Consider the following 12,039-nt stretch of genomic DNA (forward strand, 5'->3'; position numbering starts at 1 on the left):
ATGCGGCCCCAGGCCCGCGGGCCCCTTTGTGTCACCTGCGCGGGGCGCGGGCCGCAGGCCGCGGGCGCGGCAGACGAGGCAGCGGCGCACGCGCACTGGCACGCGGCAGCTCGCGCATGCGCACAGCCCCTCCCCGGCTCCGCCCCCGGCTCGCGGCGACGCGCCCCCGCCGGCGCGCACGCGCACTAGCACACAAAGCCGCAGCCCGCGGGCGCGCTAGCCCGCCCCGCCCCCGCCCGCCGCGCCCCGCCCCCGCCCCCGCCGCGGCCGGAAGCGCGCGCGGCCTTACCGAGCGGCAGGCCCTTGTTGAGCAAGTGCGAGCTGCCCATTGAGAGGCGCGGGCGGCCGCGGGCCCCGACGAGTCCGGCGCGCTGCGACGCCGCGAGCCCCGCGCGTGGGGCGGCCCCGGCGCCGTCCGCTGCTGCGCCCGGCCGCCTGTGCCCGGCCGCCGCCGTGCCGAGCCGCCGCGAGCCGCGAGCCGCGCGCCGACGACCGAGCGGGCGGGGACACGCGGCGGCGCGCGGCGGCGGGCGGGGCCTGCGCGGTTGGTCTGCTGTTTCCGGGCGAGCGCGTCGCGCAGGACGCACGCGGGCGGGCGAGGGTGCTGGCCGGCCCCGCCCGCCCCGCGCCCCCGGCCACCAGCCGCCCCCCGCCCCGGCCCCGCGGGTGCCGCTCTGGGGGCGTGCAGCGTCAGCTCCCCGGCCGGCCCGGGGGCGGCAGGTGCCGCCCGCAAGCCCGGACCCCCGGGGGGTGGCCGTGGGCACCGACCGCCGGGGCTCGGAGGTCCCGGGACTGGTGGCCTGGGCACGCCGGGTGCCCCCGCCCCGGGAGAGCGGCTGTGCTTGGTTGCTGAAGCCCGGGCCGGACCCGGGCCCGAGGGTCGTGGGGAGGAGCCGGCCCGGCCCCACGGGCGAGCTGATGGGGCGGGGGGCGAGGCCGGGCTGTCGCACGGGGATAGTCGCCGCCCGTGAGGACGGGCAAAATAAGTGCCCTCTTTGCTAAAAAAACAAAACACTGAAACAGCCCGAACTAGAAGACCGAAGCCCACCCCGTCAATGCGTTTTTAAAAGCTGTAAGTCATGAGAAAGGTGGGCAGATTCTGTAAAGGGTGGCAGGGGGCATCTGCCAAGCAAATGCCTGGTACTCACTGAAGAAAATGCCTCCCGGATTGGAGCAACTGGCATGTACGGGAAACGAGGGGACAGGACAGAGCGAGCGTTTAGCAGACCTCTTAGAGTCACAAGGGGAAGATCCGTAAAACGCCAGGCCTCGGGGACATCTGTGCCACACCCAGGGCGCCCTCATTTCCCAGGCGGTGGGGTGCTCGTTGAGCGTGGTCCCGGGGACCCTCTCAGCTCTTGCTGTCCTGTCCCATCACCGAATCTCCAGCGCAGAGTCCCGGGGTGCGCCTGACGCCTCCTCTTCCCACCCAGACCCGGGCTCGTCCGCAGCCCTGTGCGGCCCTGGAGCATCGGTGGGATTCTGTCGTGCAGGCTGCACTGCAGGGGAGCGCCGCGCTGCTTCTGACGTCGGGGAGCCCCGGGCCCGGGCCACTCCCACCTTCCTGCCACCTTCGTGCCACGCTGCAGCTGCACGGCCCTTCTTCCCGCCGGGCACAGGGCCTTTGCACGTGCTCCTCCTGCTGCCTCCCCTGCTCTCCCCACGGGCATGGGGCCCCCTTGCGTCCCGGCTTTCTTCCTGCTGCGCTGTCTCCTCGCACGGGGCGGGGGTTTCTCTGCCCCACCCCTGCATTGGAGGTGGGAGTGGATGCACCGTGGGCAACAGGCCTGCCTGCGAGGGGCTCCTCAAGTCTCGGGACCGGCCACAGGCACCAAGGCCACAGGCTCCTGCCCTGAAGCCCATGAACTACCGTCAAGAACTGGCCGGCAAGCGAAGGGCCCAGGAGGAGCGCTGACTCCAGGTCCATCCTGCCGGCCCAGCGCAGCTGTCACCTCCTGGTGAAGCTGTCCCCCTCCCGGGAAGCTCTTCCCTCTCTAACAAGAGTCAAGTTTGTCCCCGAGGAACATGCTGGTAGCTCATCTCTGCCTTCCGTTTAAGCCAACCGAAAGGCTGCAGAAGACGCCCCCAAGCCCGAGAAGACGGGAATGTGTCTCCTCCCGGGAAGAGACCAGACCCTCCCGGCCTGCTCACCAGGGGCATGTCCCTGCCCCAGCGCTGCTGCTTGGAGGGAACTCGGGCATTTTCCCAATGCCCAAAGTTAATATTGGACTTTACTCTGTGGATACTCTTTTGTCTTAGTTATTTGGAACACTCTGAAATGTTGTTTGGAAAATTGCATAATTTATGAAACCATAGTGTGACAATTGAATGACGCTTAAAAATCCTCTCAGCTGAAAGACACTAGGTTTGCTCAGTGGTCCTTGAGGGAGTGTCCTGGGCTACTGGAGAAAGCCGAGTTGCTCCTGCGGCCATTGAGAGGAGGACCTGAGGCTCAGTTGCTGGTGGAGTCAAAGTGGGTCTGACAGATGTCATGCTCCCCAGCAGAGCATGCATGCTGCAACCTCTCAAGTCACGGAGATGCGGGCGTGCCTGAGCAGTCACTGGGCCTCGGTCCTGGCATGGGGTGCAGCAGGGAGGGAAGTCTGCTGGAGTCACGAGAGTTTGGGGATGGTGGGGTCCTGCCAGTGAGGCCCTGTGCCCCCTGTGGGGGGTCGTGAAGGAGGGGACACATGTGGAGCCCTGTGGGGGAAGGGGCAGCCCTACAGAGATCCAGGAAAAGAGCATTCCAAAAAAGTGAGTTGCAAACTCTAGTCCAGACTTGGATACACGGACAACGGGCCAAGCTGAAGGGCTCCAAGTGACAGCTGGGCTTGCAGGGTTGGGGGCTGGGGCTTTATACCCTGCTGCCAGGAGGGATGATATGGTTGTTGGGGTACACAGGGCAGGGACCCCACTAGACCTTCTTGTCGTCAGCTCTGTGTGGACAGCTGTGGACAGTGGACAGCAGTCCAGGAGAAGACCAGCAGCAGCTGGGAAGGGCCAGCCACAGTCAGCAGGTGGCAGGGCCCAGAGACTTGCCCCCAGGCTGAAGGGGAGCTGGGAACAGAGGGGTCCCATCCCTCTGTCCTCCGCAGCTGGCATCAAGCTGTGATTTACCAAGGTGAGGCAAAAGAGATGGGTTTGCCAGGGGAGGACTCCACAGCTCTGGCTTGGACTTGCTGAGTTGGAAAGGGAGATTTGGTGTTTTTAGTAATTTTCCCATTTCATCTACATTATCCAGTGTGTTGGCAGCACACAATTGTTTGTAGTATTTTCTTATAATCCCTTTTATTTCTTTAAATCAGTAATAATGTCCTCACTTTTATTTCTGGTTTTAGTAATTGGAGTCTTCTGTCCTTTTTTCTTAATCCATCTAGCTGAAGGCCTGTTAATTTTGGTGATCTCAAAAAACTAACTTTTGATTTTATGAATTTTCTCTATTGCTTTTCTGTCTCTGCTTCATTTATCTCAGGTCTAATCTTCAGTATTTCCTTCCTACTGCTAGCTCTGGGTTTGGTTTGTTCGTATTTTTCTAGTTAGGTTGTTGATTTGAGATCTTTCTTGTTTTTTATTGTAAGTGTTTATAAATAAAAATTTCCCCCTTAGCACTGTTTTTGCTGAATCCCGTAGGTTTTGGTATGTTTGTTTTCATTTTCATTCATCCCTAAAGTTTTTGTTTTGTTTTGTCTCTTTTCTTTTTCGGCAGCTGGCTGGTACCACCCCTAAGTATTTTCTCATTTCCCTTGTAATTTCTTTTTTTATTTATTGGTTGTCTAAGAGCATGTTGTTTAATTTCCACAAACTTGTGAATTTTCCAGTTTTACTACTGGTGTTGATTTCTAACGACATCCACTTCTGATCAGAGAAGATAGTCTATATGATACTTACCTTTTTAAATCTCTTGAGACTTAATTTGTGGCCTAAAAGATAGTCTATCCTGGAAAATGTCCCACTCGAGAAGAATGTGCATTCTGTTGTTGTTGGGTAGAGTGTTCTGTATATGTCTGTTAGGTCAGGTTGATTACTGTGTATAAGTCTTCTGTTTCCTTACTTATCTTCTGTCTGGTTGTTGTATCCTTTGAGGGTGGGGTGTTGAAGTCTCCAGCTACTATCATAGACCTGTTTCTCCCTAAGTTCTGTCAGTTTTTGCTTCATGTGTTTTGATGGTCTGTTATTAAGTGCATAAATGTTTATAATGGTTATATCTTCTTGTTGTATGGAAACTTTTATTGCTATATAATGTCCTTCTTTATCTCTTGTATACTTTTTTATTTAAAGTCTATTTTGTCTAATATTACTATAGCCACCTTGCTCTCTTTGGCTTACTATTTGCATGGAATACCTTTTTTCATTCTTTTACTTTCAATCTATTTGTGTCTTTGGGTCTACAGTGAGCCACTTGTAGACAACACATAGTTGGGACACATGTTTTTATCTATTCTGGCAATCTCTGTCTTTTGATTGGAGAGTTAATCCATCACATTTGGAGGAACTACTGATAAGAAAGTGTTTACCTCTGTCATTTTGCTACTGGTTTTCTATACTCCTTACGGCTTTTTGTACCTCATTTCCTTCATTACTGTCTTCTTTGTGTTTAGTTGATTTTTTGTATTAAAATGTTTAAATTTCTTTCTTATTTCCTTTTGTGTGTATTCTACATCTGTTATCTTTGTGGCTACCTTGGGGATTGCATTAACATCCTAAAAACTCTAGTTTGAATGTATATCAGTTATATTAGCCCGATTCCGTTGCTTATAACAAAATACTTGAAACTGGGTGATTTATAAGAAAATAAAATTTATTGCTTACAGTTTCTGAGGCTAGGAAGTCCAAAGTCCAGGGAGCACATCTGGTGAAGGCAGAGTATTACATTACATTGCAGAAAATGGTGGAGCAGAGAGAACAAGAGACAGTAACCTCATTCACTCTCTTTTTAATGCCCTCAGAACCACGTCCCTGGCCACCATTATTAATCCATTCACTACTGCAGGGTACTACAATCTAATCACCTTTTCAAGCCTCCGCCTTTCAATTACCATAATAGGATTTTCTACCCTCTTAATAGTCACAGTGGGGGCCAAGTTTCTACTACATAAAGCTTTGGGGACACAATTCAAGCTTCGGTTAGTTTCAGGAGGACATAATTTGATCCACTACACCAGCTTAGCTTCAGTAACACACAAAGCTCTGCTCCTTTACCACTTTGTTCCCACACCATTCCATGATTGGTGTCACAAATTTACATCTTTATGTATTGTGAGCCCCCAAACATAAAATAGTCATTCTTTTGGATGCATTGGTCCCTTAAATTATGCAGAAAACAAAATGCAGAGTTCCAAATTGAGTTACAATTATAATAGCTTTTAAAGTAAAATTTGATGAAGCAATAAGTCTTTTAAATCACCTAGAAAACAAAAAGTAGAGTTACAAACCATTGTTACAAATTAACTTTTATAATTACCCGTGTATTTACCTTTACTGAGATCTTCACATGTTCGTACAGCTTCAGGTTACTGTACAGAGCTCTTTCATCTCACCCTGCAGCACTGCCTTCAGCATTTCTTGCAGGGCAGATCTAGTGGTAACAAACTCCCTCAGCCATTGTTTAATGTCTTAATTTGTCTTTCACTTTTAAAGCACAGTTTTGCTGGATATAGGGTCTTGATTAAAAGTTTTTTTTTCTTTTAGCACTTTGAAATATTGAAGCTCTATCTTCTGGCCTCGGGTTTCTGGTGAGAAATGTGCTGATAATTTCCTGGAGGTTCCCTTGCATGTGAGGGCTGCTTTCCCTTACTGCTTTCAAGATTCCCTCCTAGTCTCTGTCTTTTCAAAGATTGACTCTGAAGTGTCTCAGTGTGGGTCTCAATGAGTTCATCTTCTTTGGAGTTCATTAAGCTTCTTGGATGTTCATATTCATGTGTTTCATCAATTTTGGAAGTTTTCAGCCATCATTTCTTCAAATACTCTCCCTGACTCTTTCTCTCTCTCTTCTCCTTCTGGATCTCACACAACACATAGTTGGTCCACCTGATGGGGTCCTGCAGTCCCTTTGTGCTTTGTTCATGTTCACTCAATCGTTTTTCTTTATGTTCCTCAGACTCAGTAGGTTTCCATTGTCATATCTGCAAGTTCACTGGCTCTTCTGCCTGCTTAAGTCTGTCTTTGAATCCCTGTAGTGAATTTTTTTTCCCATTATTGTACTTTTCAGCTCCATAATGTCTTCTTGGTTTCTTTTTAGGTTTTTTGTCTATTACTTTATTGATATTTTGATTTTTAATTCATTGTTCTGTTGACTTTCTTCACATCTTCTTTTAATTCATTGAGTATCTTAGAGATAGTTGTTTTAAAGTCTTTGTGTACCTGAGCTGCCATCAGGTCTTTTTCAGGGACAGTTTCTGTTTATTTCTTTTTTTCCTTTAAATGCACCATAATTTTTGGTTTCTTTGTATACCTTGTGATTTGGCATTGAAAATTGGACATTTGAACCTAATAATGTGGTAGCTCTGGAAGTTAGACTCTTACTCCTTCCTCAGTGTTTGCTGTTTATAAATTGTTTTTGTTTATCCTTTTAAAAAATTGTTGAAGGCTGTCACTGTGCAAGGATCAGCCTGGGGTGTAAACTTCAGGTCTTCTCAGGTCTTTTCTGAGTCTAAGGCTATCTGATTTTCACTGTATATGCACTTGTTTTGGAATGTCCTAGTCTTTACTGTCTGGCTCTCAAAAGGTGAAAAAGAGAAAAATGAAGGGGAAATGGACACCACCCATTTAATCCCTGGGAGTCACTTCAGCTGGAGGGTGAGGGGCTTTCACAATGGCTGCCCACCTCTTTGTCTGCATCTCTGTGATCGATCAGAAGCGCCAGTCAGCGATCAGAAAACAGATCCCTGACGTGGAGACAAGGTGGTTTTTCTCTACCCTGGTGGCTGCAAGCTGCTCCAGGAACCACCTGCCACAAGGCTGGCAGTGGGGGATGGATAGCTGCTACTGTGTTAGGAGCTAAAATTGATGGAAATTAACCATCACTAATCATGCAAGCCTTCCCCTAGAAGTCGCAAGCCTTCACTAGACTCCAGAGTTCCAGAATGGTCACGTCAGACAGAGGCTGGCAGTGCAGTTGTTGTCTAGGTGGGGAGACCCATTCCTAGTGCTTCCTGCTCCACCATCTGCCCAGAATCCTCCTCGGGAAGTCACAGTCTTTTGTAACCTGATCATAGGGGTGAAATTCCTTTGCTATGTTCTGTGGGTCACAAGGCAGTCACTATGTCCAGCACACATGCAAAGGGGCCAAGGTTGGCTTACACAAGGAGGCGCCGATCATGAGGGGATATCTTAGAGGTCTCCTTAACTCAGTCAAACACGTAACTAAAAGAGATGAACAGCAGCAGATCCTCACTGAAAGCATTACTCCAGATAGTGCTTCAGGAAGGAATAAGTGGGATTGAGAAGGAAGGGGTGTGAGGTAAGGGGCTTGAGCAAACTAACAGCAACATTAACAGCAACAACTTGTGGAATCAGAAGAAGGAGGAGCAAAGACACAAACATACAATAACCCACAAGACGATAGGTGTTATCAGAATTAGAGCAATTTTTGATCCTTGTGTTACTCAAGAGGAGGGTGAAGGTACTGGTTAATCTTACACTCTTAAGTCAAATGTGTGTGTTTCAAAGGTTAAAGGTAACCACTAAAATAATACAGATAGCTTCCAAATCTGGTTGAAGGATATGGAAAAAAATGATCAAACTTGTAGGAGTCAGAGAAAGAGAAAAGATGCAAAGATAAAATGTGGTAAAGAGGTAAAATAAAATGGGAAAAATGTCAAACATAACCATAATCATAGTAAAGTCAACAGATTAAACTGTTCGGTTTTAAAAGAAATCACTTATCAGATTAGATGAAGAATATGAAATCCAGCTGTGTCCTTATTTCAAAGACAAAGCAATAATAAAAGATATATTTGTAACTGCTAACCACAAGAAAGCTCTTGTGACTTTATTAAAGCGATAGAATAGACTCTGAGACAAACAGCATGGTGGGTGGTGATGAAATAACTCTGAACTTGTATGTACCAAAAATACAGCCTCAAAATATAGAAAGCAAAAATTGACAAAACTGCAAGACAAATTATCAAATCCAAATCACTGAAGGAAATGGAAAAAATGCCTCTCATAACTGATAGATCGGCAGACTCAATATCAGCAAGGTTATAAAAAATTGAGGAACACAATTAACAAGCCTGATTCAATAGAAAACTTGCCCCCCAAATTAAAGAATTTATTATTTTCAGGCATTCGCAGACAATGAATGCATCACCAGGCCAGGAAACTAAATCTCAGACGAATACCAAAGAGTCTGTTTTACACCGATCATGTTCTCTGACCAAATGCGATGGCGATAGGACTAAGAAACAAGCGCCAGACATCTGCCAATGTAAAAGTGTACAGCCGTATTTAACTGATGGCTCCAAGAGCGGATTGGAGTAGGAGTTTAAAACATTTACAATCAGACAATAGCAAACACTACCTGTAAAACATTTTAGCATGTAGCTAAATTTGTACTTGGAAGGGACTTTATTTCCTAAAAATGCATAAGAAATGAAGAAAAATGGAAAAGAAGGAAGGAGGAAAAGTTCTTGTCTCAGTGTCCAGCTCAGGAAGTTGGAAAAGGAACAGCGGTGTCAACCCAGAGACAGAGGAAGGAGGGAACAATAGCAATTAGCACAGTGATCTGTGGCATTGAAAATTAGGAACAAAACAGACAGCCTTAGACAGGAAGGGCGAGGAAAGGCTGCGCGGCGGAGCCTCTAACGTGGTCTCCAGTCTCCCCTCCTGCTCCTTGCGCCCTTGTATAATCCTGTCCCCTGCAGTGTGAGCTGGACGACAGTGATGCGATGTTGAATCCGAGATTAGGCTACAAAAAGATTTGGGCTCCTCACCCCCACCCCCGCCTTTTCAGGAGCAGCTGCCCCATGGAGGCTGCGGTGTATTGAACGGTCCCCCAAAGTCCTTAAAGCTTAATCCCCACTGTAACTGCTGAGGGTGGGAAATCCTATTATGGTCATTCAAAGGTGGGGCCTTGAGGAGGTGATTAGGTTCTGAGGACCAAGCCCTAATAAATGGATTAATAATGGTGGTTATGGGCGTGGTTCTGAGGGTTTTAAAAGGAGAGCATGTAAGGGGCTCTTTCCCCCTCTCTGTCTCTGCTCTGCCACTTTCTGCATGTGAGACCCCTGCATTGCTGTAAAGCCACCACCAAAGAAGACCCTCAGCAGATGTGCTGCCTGGACTGTGGACTTCCCAGCCTCCCAAACTGTAAATAATAAATTTCATTTTCTTTACAAATTACCCAGTTCCAGGTATTGTGTTACAAGCAACAGAAATGGACTACAGAGGCCCACGTGGGAAAGGGGTGATGTCTCCGGTCAACAGCTGGGGGACCCGAGCGCTGTCAACAGCCGCACGACTGAGCTTGGAAATGGATCGTCCCACAGTTCAGCCTTCAGGTGACTGCCGCCCGGCCGACACTTTGATTGTGGGTTCGTGAGACCCTGAGCCAGATGCACCTGCTAAGCCACACCTTGATCCCTCACACACAGAAACTGTAAGGCGATAAATGACCACTGTTTGAAGCGCTAAGTTTTTGTTTAACTTGTTATGCAGCAATAGATAACTAATGTAAACTATAAAAGTTGTAACGTGGCAAGATCAAAGAAACGAGGAAAGAAAGCATGACTAGAAAACATTAGGAATAAAAAGGAGACATACCACAGGCAGATGCACCGGCCTGGCAGTGATTATAGGCCCGGGCGGCATGCAGAGGGCCACTCGCTCCCCTGGCCTAGGCAGTGCCACAGGCAAATAGAATCCACAGACCTGAGAGACATGATATCTCTCAGCTCATGGAAAATTGCTTGGAGTGTTGAGGAAGCTTCCCAGATCCCCTTCAATTCCCACTTTCCTGTTTCACGCTTCAACTGTGGGATTGCTGTACTGTAGCGAGTGCCATTTTGGCCAAAAAGGATGTTTACAAAGCGGAGGGCACTGGTTATGCCCAAGTGTCTGAAGAGCGGCGCTGGAGGAGTAGCCAATGGCAGGCAGTGGGCTCCTGGGGAAGGCGCCCTCGTCAGGTGCATCCAGGCCATGGTGGACTGCAGGGTCCGGGGCGGTTAGGTACTTAGCCCGGGTGGTCACTTTCAACAGTCAAGAAGGAGTCCAAGTAAGAGCCTCTGCCCACCAGTGCCCGTATCCAAACCAAATCCTTGGAAAGCTTTCTCCTCATGCTCTCCACGTTGCTACGAGGCCTTGACAGTTGTCCCACGTCTTCTCCCATTCCCAACTCCTAGTTTTGGCTCAGATAATTTTCCACTTTTCTCTGCAGATTGTTGTTAGACCTTTTTTGCAGCACATCGACATCCATCTTTTTCAGAATCCTGTGGCGCACTCCTGTTGCAGAAGGAAGAGGGGCATGGATTTCAGAGTCAGAGGCTGATTCTAAAACCTCCACTAGTCAGCTGGGTGACTGTAACAAGGAGCTCATCTCTGTGCCTGCTTTTCCTCTCCTGGGAAGTGGAGATTATGATGTCAGGCACCTTCCTCATGGGTAATTGGGGTTCAACCAGAATGCACCTCCTCCCTGGGCTTTTGGGGCCCTGCTAACTCAGCCCTAGATATAACATTCTCACCGTGTGCTCACTTGGAACTCCCACACATCAGGGGTCCACAAGAATTCTGTGCTCGTGGGCACCATGAGCACGACGTGCAGAAAGCGCAGCTAGGAGTAGGTGGAGATGGAACACTGATCACTGCTGAGCATCTTGTATCTGCAAATTTCTTTCTTTAATTAAACTAGGAAATGTTTCAGCTATTACGTCTTCAAATATTTTTTTCTGTCCCATTCACTCTCACCATTCTTCCTGGGATGACAATAGTGTGTGTGTTGGACCACTTGATGCTGCAACCTCAGGTGGCAGCACAGAGCAGGGAGCTGGGGTCAGGGAGCTGGGAGCAGTGCGGGGTCCCCTCCTGCGCTGGCTCTTTCTGTCAGCGCTAGACTCAGTGGAGCCAGAGCTTTGGCATGGGCATGCGGAGGAGGACTGCTGAGCACCCCTCAGAATGCCTGGCAAAGCACATGGCACAGTCCCTGAGCTGGCGCCCTGGCAGGCTGTGAAGAGTGAGAGGTGATGGCCATGAGATGAAGAAGGAACAGACGGTGTCCGGTCATCTAAACTGACCTGGCAGGAACTGGAGAAGTGCACGGGTGGCCGTGCAAAATGGAACAGAGAGGACAATAGGAATGCAGGTGTGGTACAGTCCCCGGACATGGACAGAGGTCGCAGAAGCTGAGGACACAGCATTAGACCAGTGACAAGTGAGGACATGGAGGCTGGGGAAAGCGACTCAGTTTGGTGACAGATTCTTGGCTATGACACGAAAAGCACAAGCAACAAAATAGAAAATAGACTGTACTTCACCAAAATAAGAAACTTTTGTACATCAAAAAACATTATCAAGAAAGTGAAAAGGCAATGTATAGAATGGAGAAAACATTTACAAATCACTTGCATGACAAGGGACTTGTATCCAGAATATATAAAGAACTCTTACAACTCAAAAACAAAAAGACAAACAACTCAATTAAGAAATGAAAAAAAGCACATGAAGAGACATTTATCCAGAGAAGATATACAAATGGCCAATGAGCCATGAACATCATTAGCCACTAGAGTAACAGAAACAAAAACCACAAGGACATACCACTCCACACCCATTAGGACGGCCATCATCCAAGAAAGAAGAGAAAAGACAAGAAAAGAACGAGTGGTGGTGAGGACGTGGAGAGGCTGGAACCGTCCCACCCTCCTGGTGGGAACAAAACACGGTGCACTTGCTGTGGAAGACAGCCCGGCAGGTCCTCAAAATGTTAAACATACAGTTACCACGACCCAGCAGTTCCACTCCTAGGTATATACCCAAAAGAACCGAAAACAGGTGTTCAAACAAAATTTTCCATGAATCATACCAGCCCTATTCACAATGGGCAAA

At 48.7% G+C, this 12,039-nt stretch overlaps 1 protein-coding gene and 1 long non-coding RNA gene across 5 annotated transcripts in view; one reads left to right on the forward strand and one right to left on the reverse strand.

Moving 5' to 3' along the window:
- The window catches only part of CTBP1 (C-terminal binding protein 1), a 38,366-nt gene extending 37,945 nt beyond the window's left edge, over nt 1–421 (reverse strand). For 2 of the 3 annotated variants that reach the window (XM_063108782.1, XM_063108781.1), the window contains exon 1: nt 290–421. In XM_063108782.1, the coding sequence (XP_062964852.1) occupies nt 290–329 (40 nt within the window). In that variant the 5' untranslated portion in view covers nt 330–421. The remainder of the gene's footprint in view (nt 1–289) is intronic. The other variant, XM_063108783.1, reaches the window with a different exon arrangement.
- Nucleotides 422–733: 312 nt separating this feature from the next.
- On the forward strand, nt 734–10,812 carry LOC134386584 (uncharacterized). Of its 2 annotated transcripts, XR_010024471.1 has the most exons (4): nt 734–1,072; nt 1,434–3,121; nt 9,348–9,500; nt 10,424–10,812. It is a non-coding gene; the product is annotated as an uncharacterized LOC134386584 (long non-coding RNA). The 2 variants fall into 2 exon arrangements; XR_010024470.1 differs by having other exon boundaries at nt 734–3,121.
- Nucleotides 10,813–12,039: the final 1,227 nt, after the last annotated feature.

This window comes from Cynocephalus volans, chromosome 9, assembly GCF_027409185.1.
Source record: "Cynocephalus volans isolate mCynVol1 chromosome 9, mCynVol1.pri, whole genome shotgun sequence".
NCBI classification, from domain to species: Eukaryota; Metazoa; Chordata; class Mammalia; order Dermoptera; family Cynocephalidae; genus Cynocephalus; species Cynocephalus volans.